A 12,872-nucleotide genomic window follows, 5' to 3' on the forward strand; every position below is an offset into this window, starting at 1 on the left:
AGGTGCGGCCAGGTAGCTCTGAATGCTGCCCCGTCCGCTGGTGCCAACCCTGCAGCTTCCATTGGCTGTGGTTCCTGGCCAATGGGAGCTGTGTGGGCAGCACTTGGGATGGGGCAGCATGTAGAGCCCCCTGGCTACCCCTACGCATAGGAGCTGGAGCGGTGACGTGCCACTGCTTCCAGGAGCCGTGCAGAGCCATGGCATGCACAGGGCAGGGCAAACTCCCACTTCCCAGCTGAAGCACCAGAGTGGGACAAGCCTCGGACCCTGCTCCCCTGCGGGAGCTCGAGGGCCAGATTAAAACATCTGAAGGGCCAGATGTGACCCCCGGGCTGTCGTTTGCCCACCCCTGCTTTAGAGGGATATTACAGATATAGTGGGACTTCCACAGGATGAGAGACTGCAAAAGGTACATTCATTTAGATATGAGAAAAGCTAGAGGAGACTAAAGTGGAGGACAGTATTAAATATGCTGAAGGATAGTGTCTGAACTGATGATTTTCTTCTTTTGTTAAAAAAGGGTTACTTCACCTGGATGGCAAATAAATTGAGAACAAAAGGAAATACCTCTTCAAACAGTGCATCATTAACCAGTGGCCTTTACTGCATGGGAGGTTCCCAAACTGTGATCTCTGGGGAGCTTTCTGGTCATATGGTGCTGGCTCTCTTCCTTGCTTCCAGCTGCTAAACTGCATTAAAAGACAGTGGAAAAATATTTAAATACTTTCCTTATTTTTTTTTGCACATAAACAATTTCTGTCATTGCCATAGGGGTGTTTTGCAATTGCCAAGAGGAAGGGAAGAGCCCCGGACAATCATATATAGGAAAGGAGGAGGTCCATAGTGTCTCCACTAATATGTGGTAAATGCTGCGATAATATTTGAGATTGCTTGCTATTGCATGAGTTGAAGAGGGGAAATTGCATTTTATGAACAATAGCCATTAGGGTTATGCATGCTAAGAAAGGGGACTAATAAAATCTTATGCTTCCAGATGTAAACTGACAGCCCACCCCTCACCCAGCAATGCACAACTGGCCAGCTAAGTTTTCATCTTGTTCGGAAGCACCAAGTAATAGTCACTAGTGAAGGGAACCTACTAGATTTGAAAGCCCAGTGGTCTGATCCAGTATGGCAAAACCTACATGCTTACACAATGTGAAAACCTAACCTCATAAATAGGAGGAGGAGAAAAAAAATATTGTATTGTAAAAAGAAACTGAAGAAGATCTTACCTATTCATAGGCCCTTTTCCACGCTAATCAACGGCCAAACAGCTCACCACATGTCTCTGTTTAAAAGATAGAGAACTTCTTTTCTCCAGCTGACCTTGACCTAAGGTAGAAGAAGTCCTGAGGTGGCCAAGACGAAATGATACATTGACTATTTACTGTTTCTATCTGCCCTAGTGAGGGGCTGGTTAAAAGTCTACCACCCATGAACTAAACAAATGCCAGATCACTGAAAAATCAACTGAAGTTATCCAAAGCCCATTGAGGGAGAGCCAAACCGACTGAGATACCCAGGGGATGAATGCTGTTATAAGAATTTAGATGACATACGCATTGACAGGGAGCAGTAACCAAATGTGAATCCACAAATTGGAGTTACCTAAATTTTAATAACACATATCCATAATCTATTCTGGGCACAAAATGGCAAGTTCAAAGTGTAAGACCCTTTCAAAATTTGTCCCTAAAGGTTATGGCTCATGTTCACAAAGCAAGTCAGTCGTAAAAACCAAGTCTTAGACCGCAGGAGTACTTACAAATCCCTTCTCTAACCAGTAAACACTGCTTCTCACTACATTCTACTCTGGATTAGGATTTGGAATTTGTTTAAGAGTTGGTACTATCCTCACAGAATCAACAAACTCTTCTCTTCATTCATCTTCCCTACCATGGTTTGGTTACTACCATGAAAACAGCCCACAGCAGTAGCTGAGTACACAGCACCATAACCAGTCTGTTTTTGGGTTGGTTGAAATCTATTTTACAAACACTTACTTTCCTTAAGAAATTCTCCTAAACACTTTCTCTAAAATGTTAAATTGAAACCAGAAACTAGAGCTGAAGCCAGAAGCTCATTTAGGCTTTCAGTTCCTGTTATGTTTGCATTTTGATTAATCTAGTCTAATCTTGAGAGTTATTTTTGTACACAATTTCCTGTAATTAGAGAAATAATTATATTATTTCTGAGCAATGTACTGTGTAGTCCTCATCAACAATGACTTTTGTGCACACAGGATAAAGTGTTGTTCCAATGGCAGAACTTCACTGATGCCATAATGGAGGACATGGAGCTGAGTCTTTACCACAGCCATGACAGAGAATTTTAAAATACTTTTTGTTAAAGAAATGAATCCATTCTAGATTTTCACTGTCCTCCTTTCTTGTTTCATCTTTCACTGGTCATTGATAAACCACAGAAATCTTTACTGTGGGTTCTTGAGGGCCAGACCATTTATGGCTGTGGATAGTAGACTGTATTAATGCCCTAACACAGTGGTTTTCAACCTGTGGTCTGCAGTAGGTTTCAACCTATGTCTAAGATACCCAAAGAGATCTGCACCTGCATTTGAAGTTTTTTTTAGGGGTCTGCAAATGACAAAAGGTTGAAAAACACTGCCCTACCAGGCTGCCAATGCTGCTATCCAAAGGAAGGATGATTTTGCTCCCCAAACAGTTTTGGAATTACTATTTGCCTCACAGTAATTCCTAGATAATCCAGTTGGGGTTGGGATTCCAAAAGGATCCAATGGACTCCTATGGAAAATTACAAAACAGGATTGTTGCTGGTTTTGCTCCTGCAGCCCTGACCTGAATGGGTCACTATGGGTGATCAAGATGGCATTCACGTTGCTTTCTATGTCAGTGCAGATCAAGATAGATTCAAAAGTGAATCTACCTGTATAAGTAATGCCCAAGACTACAGGTGCATTACCCAAGGCTGACTCGAGAGTCATACTGTCCTGCGCCAATGCACCAAATCTCTCCTCTGCCTATATGCTGAGATTATTAGTTTTGGCAAATCCAGGATCAAATAGGACAACAGCTTTCCTCCCTGGTGGGAAGCTTGTTGTGCCATTAGTTGAAGCACTGATATACTAGTTTAATCCCAAGTTTCACCCACTATGTTAGCCACTCAAAGATCTAATTCTCTGGGAAGAGGCATTCCACACATTTAATGCAGCTTGCTAAAAGCATGTGTGTGAACAGAACCAGGGAACACAAACACCTAATTCGTCCTAATCAGAGAGGGCAAACTACACAGACCCAGTTAATCAGGAACAGTTTGTAGAGTCCAAGTTTGATCTGAATCTGAAATTTTAAATGTAACAGTACATACAAATGATATAATGGGTACTCATTTAACCTTTAGATTCCTGTCCATTTTAACTGTATAATAACTGGGATTGCCCACAATATATTATGAGACTTGAAAGGTTAAGCCTTTCAGACACCCAGATATTAGGGCAAACTCAGCATGAAGTTAACAGGGCTGTGTCCAAAGACCAAATTCCTTGGTTGTTATAGTACAATTTTTACTTTTGTGCTGAAAACTATGCTTTGGATCCCCACCCTCAGTTATCTGGCACATGACTCATAAGCAAAACACTTCTCCGTGGGAGGTCACAAAATGGATTCATGATTTTGAATCAGAATCTAATATTCATTATTTAGCAAATCACTATCAAATATGTTGCTCCTTGTTAACATATTGCATCTAAAAGGAACAACTGAAGCAATGTCTGGGAAGTTAACAAAGTAAATAAAAAGATATAAATAAAATATAACAATATTGGTAAATTACAACAACATTTTATATTTCACAGAAGATAGTTTTTAATGCACATTTGCCAATCAGCACTGCTTTAAAACCTGTTTCTTTAACATGTCACTAAGATTTAAAAATAAATATATATAACCCACTAAAACTAAATATTTTATTCATCTTTACAGGATATTAAAATATATTTGTATACAAGACATTTGAGTAGAACAACTTTGAACATAAAGGTGCAGTTAACTTATTTAATATACAAACAAAACATTTTGAACAAACTCATTGCTAACTAAGGCCCTGATCCGGCACGTGAGTACTTTGTGTACATGAACAACCCCAATGAACACAATCAAGGCCTATAAAAGAGCTCAGTCATTTAAAAAAAAAAAAAAAAAAAAAAAAGTGTACATTCCTTATCCTGAGTATTCAGGAGTAGCTGAACACATCTCAGGATAAAACCCATACTAATTAGTTATAGGCAGCAATCGAAAACCCTTCATACATAGCATATTATTTAGCAATCATAATTTTCAGTTTTGAACTCAGGCCTGCAATTTGTCTATTTCATAAAATCTTGAGGGCACTATGATATATAGTAGTCAGAGTGCATAAAACTTTCCTTTGACAATAATGAACGTTTATAAATTATTTAAATAAACTACGTATGTTGACAATCAATTTGTGGTGCATTGGAATTTATAATCTAATTTTTTAGCATTTTACAAAACAGCAATTTTACTGATATTCACTCAAACAGAAAACATGTAGTCACACCCATAAATGCTAGCCAAAAATTTTCCTCGCTGAATCTTTGTCTGAACTCCTCCCTTTCAGCGTGGCTCCCAAACTACAAGCGAACTGCTGAGCCACAGCAAATGTCTGGCTTGTCTCTGTAATAATGACTAAAGCCCTCACCCTGCAACTTGTTGCATATGGGCAAAACTTTCTGTGCTTACATGGAGCCCTACTGACTTCGACAAGGGTCTGCCTGCAAAAAGACACAGGACTGAGGCTTTAGTCATTCAGTACTACATTAACAACATACTGGCTCTTAAGGATTTAAAGTTTTGGAAAGAATTTAATGCCAAAAACTAACCTTGAGAAAACACGGAAGTTCATTTTAACTTTCTTATACTGTGGTGTACCATAATGCTCACTAGGACACTATGCCAACAGGTATATCAATAATGGAATTTGAAAGACACAAAGTTTCTGCAAACATAACAAATGTTGCTCATCAAAAGCCGTTAACTACACAACCCTAGAAGGAGCATGCCTTATTCTCAGAGGTAATATTTCCTTTTCAAACTGGGCACAACGCACCCTGCTTTTTTAATAACATGAACAAATTAAATTGAAACTGCTGATGCTGTGTTTTACATTTACAACCAGTACACAATTCAAATATTGTCAAAAATACACATCTGCAACAAACTGGAAAAAGAATCAAGACAATTGGAAAAAAATACTTTTTTCATCTTTATGTAATATTAAGTATTGGTGTTAGTTTCTTTTCTCAAATTATAGTTTTATTATAAAAAACAAAAGCAGTTATGATAGTTACTTTTGTCCAGAGGTCTTAATTGTAGACACTTGACTTTTCTTCTCGTGTGCTAACTTAAAATAAGATGTTCACATTTGAGTTGCATTCAGTGAGTTAAGAAAGGGTTAAGGGATCGTAGCATTTCACAACCTTCCTCAACATGGCTGTGCAGCTCTCCTCTGCCAGGGCATTCTGGCTTCTCTAAAGTATTAAGAAAAATAAGCTCTTTGTTTGTCTTTTGCTTTTTCCAATCCATGTTTTCTCACTGTGGTTAAGTTATTCCTGCTTTGCTTGAGTTTGCTTTTATTTCTTTTTCCACTTTTTCATCTTATTTGCTTGTTTGCCATTATTTTTCTTCAGTTTCTTTGCAGCCACACCTTCATTTCTAACAGGCTTAGCTGGCAAGGGATTGCTTTTTGTTTCCATGGATACTGGCTTTTCATTGTTGGGTGTGTCTGTGTGTGCTTTTGCCCAATTCATCTAGAAGCATTGGGGAGAAAAAAGAAAAGAAAAAAAAAAAAACCTATTAGCTACTTCAATCTGCATTAAACTTTAAACCTAAGTATCTAGAGGCTTATATTCAGAAAATTGCCAGCTACATCTAGCCCACAGAGCATAATCCTTAAGATTATGTCACATTTATACAATAGATTAATCTAAGGAACTCCTTGAAAAAAAAATATAGGAACAAACTAAGCTAGCAGAAATACTGTTTGGATATTCTTTACTTTTTAAAATGTCACATCATTTGTACAAAATATTAGAGTTAACAGTTTGGCTTTGTTAGTGGAAATTCTCACAGTTTGAGAAATGCATCGTTTACTCACTGCCCTATAGGTTGGGACTCTGACAAATTCTATCAGAGGCTTCTCCAGACCTAGATAATCAATTCAATGTAAGTTTAACATTGTGTTACACTAAATCAGTTTACTTGTGGTTTAATTTTAGAAGACATGGTCATTTTCCCAGTCTGATAAATTCTTTGGTAAAATTAATTTCTAACAAACTTATTAAAATGTATATCTTCATGCTAACTTAGTCTGTGAAGTAACAGAAAACACACACTGTGTGAAGTTGTTCATTTTTACTAAAAAGGAATAAGCCACTCAAATACAATTATGTTTATGTCTGAGAGACCATAATCATATTTTCCTAAATAAAAAATAAATCATATGCCTTCAGACAAGGAGTGACATATAGCTCTTATTTTAAAAATAGCCTTGTATAAAAATAAAGGTAGCCATTTCCATGATTATTTCACTGTTTAAAAGGACATAGCTTAGGAGTGAGAATTTGAGTAACACCCTTTACCTCAGGCTCATCTTAAAAAGCCACCTAAATTGTAATTAGAATTTCTTCAAAGGCAATGGAGTTATGTGGGACCAGAAGCAGGCAACAAGCTATTATATCTACAATATGTTGATGAGAATTTGGCTCTTTTGATCTTACTTCCGGAACTAGGTTGGGGGATTTTTTTTTTCTTTGTGGAACAGAGATACTGTTTCTGCAAATGCTCTTTATAAAAACAAAAACCAGAGTATATATCCAGAGGCCCTCCCTTCCCAAAAGAAGCAAATCAGGGTATCAGTGAAATCAATATGGGAAGAGGAGCAGTTATGTAAACTTTTGTTTAAAAAACAAAACAACAAACAAACAAAACCCCACCCTCCTGAGACAGTTTGAGGAAAAAAATGCAACCAAAAAGGACAGCACAAAAATCCACCTCCAGAGCCAAAATTAGGAGGGAGTCCTTGCTGCAAACATTTTAGCCCCTATTTAGTTGTGCTTGCAGAATGTTGCTACACCAGCTATGGATGCTCCTAGCGAAGAACCTGGCTCACCCCTTACACTGTCAGCAAGTATTGTTAGCCCACGCAAGTTCAGCGAGCAAAGCTGCACTTCAGAACTTTGCTAGATGTAACTTCACCACCAAACTGTGAAAGAGCCATGATTTAAAAATCCATGTCAATCATGATGGCATACCTGGAATACCAGCTAATTCTAGTTACTCATTAAATAAGCAGGGCTAGTTCCAGGTAAGTGAATTTGTTATTCCTGCAGTGTGTTCTGTACACTTGAGGGCTGTGGTATGAATTTTTCAACTAAGTACCTCAAGCCCAAAGGTGACAGACTAGTAAGTTATCTGTAACCTATGGAGCACATTTGCTTATTTCAACTCAGCCAACACATTTATTTGCATTTAGTATGGTTACTTACCTTCTGTTTTCTCATAGTTTCTTGGAGTCTAGGTGGAAAGGTGCATGGGACTCTTCCGTGATTAGTGTGATAGGGTAAAGGAAGGTTGGGATCTAATGGTACCCATGGAACGGAGAGGGTGGAAGGTATATTAGGCAGACTGCAGTGAGCTTTATGTAAATTATATGATGCTCTGGTCACCTTCCCAAGACAGCTCTGGTAGATTGCAACTGATGAATCTCCTGAAGCATGAGTCAATAAGTAAGAGCCCTCCTGCAAACTAAAGCACAGTCAAATCACAAATCAAAATTCAAGACTTACTAAAAGGTAGAGTAAATAAAACAAAAAGTATTTTTGCTTCTTAGTCCAACCATTTAATCTGTTCATAATCAGAGATGATAAAAACAGTAAATGGCTTCTGCTGGATAAAGACTTGTTAAAAAAGAAAGGAGAACATAGCTGACACAGTGGGGCATCAAAGTATCTAATATTTAACATTACACCTAAATAACGTATATAATCTGCAACCTGTTTATAAACTAAGGAATTAAAAAATGTATGGCTGAAAATGCTAATTTATCTTCCATTTGTGTACTATTATCATTAATTATTTAGGCCCTGATTCAGCTAAGCACTTAAGCACATGCTAAAATCCATCCCTGTTCAGCAAAGCACATAAATCATTAGAAAGCACAATGATGAAAGTATAATCATGAATACATACACTGGAATCTTTTTTAATCCACCCAGGATTATGTAGGTTTATAGAAAGCAAAGGCTCTACCAATTCCCCATGTCATGTCATAAGATTGGACCCAAAAACCGCGAAGGTCAAAATTTAGAATGTAAAGTAAGATGCTTCACATACATGCATGGCAAGAAACTGGCTTTATGAAACAAATTTCATACTTCCAAAGTGGCTAACAGCCTGAGAAAATGTTAGCAGTTAAACAGAGCAAAAAACAAAACCGCAGAGAACCTGTGAAGACATATGGAGAAAAACTGTGCAACTATAAGTAAGGACAAGTGAAGCCCTGGAGGGGGATAAAAAACAACAATCAGTTCCAGCACAAGCAAAAGGTTAGCAAAGCCAAGTGTAAATGTTGCCCTTGAAGCACCAATAATGTTAGAGCCCAATCCTGCAAACTCAGTGAAGTGAGAAGTGCCAGTGAGATTTACTGTCTGAGGAAGGTCTACTCTTGAGTAAGGGGGCTTGTAGGATCAAATTCTTATTTTGTACCCTATCTTTTGTACATAAAAAGTAACCCTAAATAATTTAGTTTATTTATAACTGTATTATCGAAGTTAAAATAGAAAGTACAGCAGAAGGGTAGACAATCACATTACAAAAGAAAAAGATGATCTTTGGAGCCTCTGGATGTTACTGCAATAAATACTTAACAATAGTAAAAATTACTTACTCAATCACTTTCTTCAAGATATGTCGAAGTATATTTAATGGATTTGCAGGCCTGTGGATAGAAAATTCACAGAAAGTAAATTTATAAGCCAAGATTTTCAAAAGTGACAAGTGATTTTGGGAACCCAATTTGAGACACCCTGAAGGGATCTGATTTTCAGTAAGTAATGTTTTGATAATCAGGTCCTTTAAAGATGACTCAAGTTGCTCATCCAGTAAACAGAGGCACCCAAAGTCATTAGCTGTGACTGGAAATCTTGGCCATCACACTAAACAAAGCATTTGGGAGTCCTATTCTAAATTTTAAACTAAAGCAAAAGGATGAAATCATGGTTCCACTTACACTCAGTGGGAGCTTTGCCACTTACAGATTAAGATCTATCATAAGAAATGACTTGGAAAAGTCAATTTTGTTAATTGTGAAGCTGTTTCATCTTGATTTTTTAAAAATTATGACAATAAAGTTTACTTACTTAAATAATCCAAATTTTTCTCTTAACCGTTCTGGAGAAATCTCTTCAAGCATAATGAGCTTTGACGTAAAGGCATCAATATGTGCTGGGAAAAAAAACATTATTATTTGAATCTCTTCAGTAAAAAAATAGCACGAGGGAACAAATCTGGTAAGAAAAGACTTTATTAAATGTGTGTGTAGAAGCCAAATCCAATTTAAAAGAGAATGTTACAAGTTTTACTTATCTGAAAGTCAATCAGGTAAAAAGCATTTCTAACCATTAACGCACTCTGTATAAGTAAGTATTTGAAAATGAAACTCTATATTGCTGTAATTTTTCTCTAAATATAGATGTCCATGCTCAGGCCTGTACTTCCGAACTATGCTGGACAGAAAACAAAATCTAAAAATCTGGACCAGTTAAACAATCTCAGGAGCAGGTGAGCTGCACTTATTATAGGGTTACCATTCGTCCGGATTTACCCGGACATGTCCTCCTTTTTGTGCTAAAAATAGCGTCCGGGGGGAATTTGTAAAGCACTCACAATGTCCGGGATTTCCCCCCTCCCCCGGAGCGGCTGGGAGGGCTGCAGGAAAGTCCCGGGCTGGATTCCGGAGCAGCTGGAGAGGAGCTCCGCCCTGCATTCTGAGCAAGTGTCTCAGCACAAAGTGCAGCCCTCCCCTTTTGCAACTGGGAGCGGTTACTGCCATGCAGCGTAGCAAAACGGGAGCGAGAGCACTTTGTGCTGATACAAGGGCAGCTCTCCCCTGCAACCCGGTCCGGGCCAGGGACCGGGTTTTGTTGTGCAGGGCCAGGGACCGGGTTTTGTTGTGCTGGGGAGCTTAGCCACGTGTCCGGCTCGCACAGAGCCCAACACCCTGTTCTGAGCAGCAGGGTAAGGGGGGCAGGAGAAGGGGCAGGGAGGTTCTGGAGGGGGCAGTCAAGAAACGGGGGGGGGCTTTTTGGGGGGAGTGGAGAAAGTTTTGGGCAGTCAGGGTACAGGTAGGGGGTAGGGTCCTGGTGGGCAGTTGGGGGGGGGTCTTAGGAGGGGGCAGTTAGGGGACAAGGAGCGGGGGGGTAGGGGGCTGGGAGTTCTGGGGGGGAGCTGTCAGGGGGCAGGAGTGGGGAGAGGGATCGGAGCAGTCAGGGGACAGGGAGCAGAGGGGTTTAGATGGGTTGGGAGTTCTGGCGGGGGCTGTCAGGGGGCAGGAGTGGGGAGAGGGATCGGAGCAGTCAGGGGACAGGGAGCAGAGGGGTTTAGATGGGTTGGGAGTTCTGGGGGGGAGCTGTCAGGGGGCAGGAGTGGGGAGAGGGATCGGAGCAGTCGGGACAGGGAGCAGAGGGGTTTAGATGGGTTGGGAGTTCTGGGGGGGGCTGTCAGGGGGTGGGGAGTGGTTGGATGGGGCGTGGGAGTCCCAGGGGTCTGTCTGGGGGTGGGGGTGTGGATAAAGGTTGGGGCAGTCAGGGGACAAGAGGCAGGGAGGCTTAGATAGTCCTGGGGGGCAGTTAGGGGCAGGGGTCCCAGGAGGGGATAGTCAGGGGACAAGGAACGGGGGGAGGGTTGGGAGGTCAGGGGGGGCGGGAAGTGGGAGGGGCAGGGGCGGGGCTAGGGCGGGGCTTCTCCCGTCCTCTTTTTTGCTCGCTGAAATATGGTAACCCTACTTATTAACCAGCCATATCCTGCCTCTAAAATCCTGATGGAGTTCCCACTGACTGTGACCGTACTCGTGCTCATTTTTGTGATGGTGTTTTGGGCATTCTGCATTAAACGTATTATTTTTATTATCATAGTGGCTAGGAGCCCCAGTCATGGACCAGGACCTCATTGTACCAGGGGCTGTATAATCATACAGCAAAAAGACAGTTCCAGTCCCACATACCATCTAAGTATAAGACAGATAGAAACAGACATACCAACAAGGAAGTACAAGGAAACAACAAGACAATATTGGTCAGTACAATAGGCAATACTCTCAGTGAAACAGCAGTCTAACCATTGTCAAATTTTTTGTCAACCTCACAACAAAGTAGAGTTTTAAGGAAGGTTTTGAGAGAGGATACTAAGTTAGTTTTGCAGATGTTGACAGAGAGCTTCTCCCAAGCACCATGGCTTGACTTGTCAGTTTCAAACTAAAATTGTTTTGTGATGAGAATGATTATGTTTCAGCACTTTACAGACTATGTGGGCTTTTCCTTTTGGATTATATCTATGCTTGCTTTTATACTGAACTCCTCATTGTGTAATCCAAACACCTGGGTTCCTGTTTCCCTTTTCTATCTGGATTTTTCTTATTTGAAACATTTTAATTTGCAAGTCTGAGTTTGCCATTGGTGACAACAATCTTGCTAAAAATGCTAAAAAGACCACTTTGACACAGATGTAAACCAGTGATTCAAACTTCCCGGCTTGTCAAATTTTAAACAAGAGCAGGTCAGGAGAATGGTGAGGGTTGGCTAGTCAATCAGATCCACTGGCCCAAGACAACATATTGAGAGAGCTCCTTCCTGGAAAACCCCCTCTTATTCTAGCTTCCATGGGGGAGCAAGAGAAAATATTATACATTTTGTGGACTTCACAAGCTCATTACAAATCTGCACTTGTAGAACCAAGGAATTTTAAAACAACCATTATATTCAAATTGCTCATACCAGTTATTTTAAATTCAATGCCAAACATTAGGTAATGCATTATTTGATGTTGTGGAAGATTATTGAATAGATGTCGTCATTTTTAATGGATTAGAAACTGTAAGAGGACAACCGGCACAGAACTGCTCTCATTTGACTCGGGAAAATAGTAACCTCGTCTTTTTTATTAGCTTTTATCTAGGTACTTATGAAGACCTGAAAATACTTTAATACACATAAAGGAATGACAAGAAGGGAGACAACTCAATTTTTTTACCTTTTTATCAGCTGAGAAACAACAGCTCCCATTTTAAACCAAGGGAGCTGATCGCAACTTTATTTACTGTGCTCTCAGCAAGCATGAGTGTCTCTCTTTGGAAACACAAGATACAGAGATAGTTTGCTTTGTTGCAAACCTGGAGCAACTGCACATCAGTGTGTGTCTATGCAGCCATTGCAGTGTACCCCTGCAATAGTGACTGCACAGATTCAACTGACCTCACTCTGGCCTACCTCAAGGCTCCCCTTCGCAGAGAGAGGTGAGTTGAAATCCTTTATTCTATGCCATTGATCCATCAATCCCACTCCCCACAGTATAGAGTCCTGTGGGGGTCAAGGAACACAGAGGGCTTTGCATAGGCCTTCAACCTAAGCGAAAGCAAATTTGCAAGTGACATAAGTATTTAAAAGTAAACAAAGTAATCAGCCTACATCATATCAGAATCTCAATAGCACTTTACTCATTTTAAGTGCCTATCAACGTTTCCATAACTACAAAGCAATAATGTTAATGTTGCCAAGGCATTATGGCTTAGATTTGCATTGAACATAAAGTGTGGATACA

At 40.0% G+C, this 12,872-nt stretch overlaps 1 protein-coding gene across 3 annotated transcripts in view; it reads right to left on the minus strand.

The window, feature by feature from the left end:
• Positions 1 to 12,872, minus strand: part of ICE2 (interactor of little elongation complex ELL subunit 2) — a 62,325-nt gene that overhangs the window by 1,859 nt on the left and 47,594 nt on the right. The window contains exons 12-17 of one of the 3 annotated variants that reach the window (XR_008446480.1): positions 9,419 to 9,503; positions 8,947 to 8,997; positions 7,547 to 7,805; positions 5,351 to 5,809; positions 1,236 to 1,291; positions 568 to 689 (exon numbers count right to left, since the gene is read on the minus strand). Coding sequence is in view for 1 of the 3 variants with exons in the window: in XM_054042267.1 (XP_053898242.1) it covers positions 5,633 to 5,809; positions 7,547 to 7,805; positions 8,947 to 8,997; positions 9,419 to 9,503 (572 nt within the window). In the remaining 2 variants the exon portion in view is untranslated. Of the gene's footprint in view, positions 1 to 567; positions 690 to 1,235; positions 1,336 to 3,932; positions 5,810 to 7,546; positions 7,806 to 8,946; positions 8,998 to 9,418; positions 9,504 to 12,872 lie in introns of those variants that run through there. The other 2 variants (XR_008446479.1, XM_054042267.1) reach the window with 2 other exon arrangements.

Source organism: Malaclemys terrapin, chromosome 10 (assembly GCF_027887155.1).
Source record: "Malaclemys terrapin pileata isolate rMalTer1 chromosome 10, rMalTer1.hap1, whole genome shotgun sequence".
NCBI lineage: Eukaryota > Metazoa > Chordata > Testudines > Emydidae > Malaclemys > Malaclemys terrapin.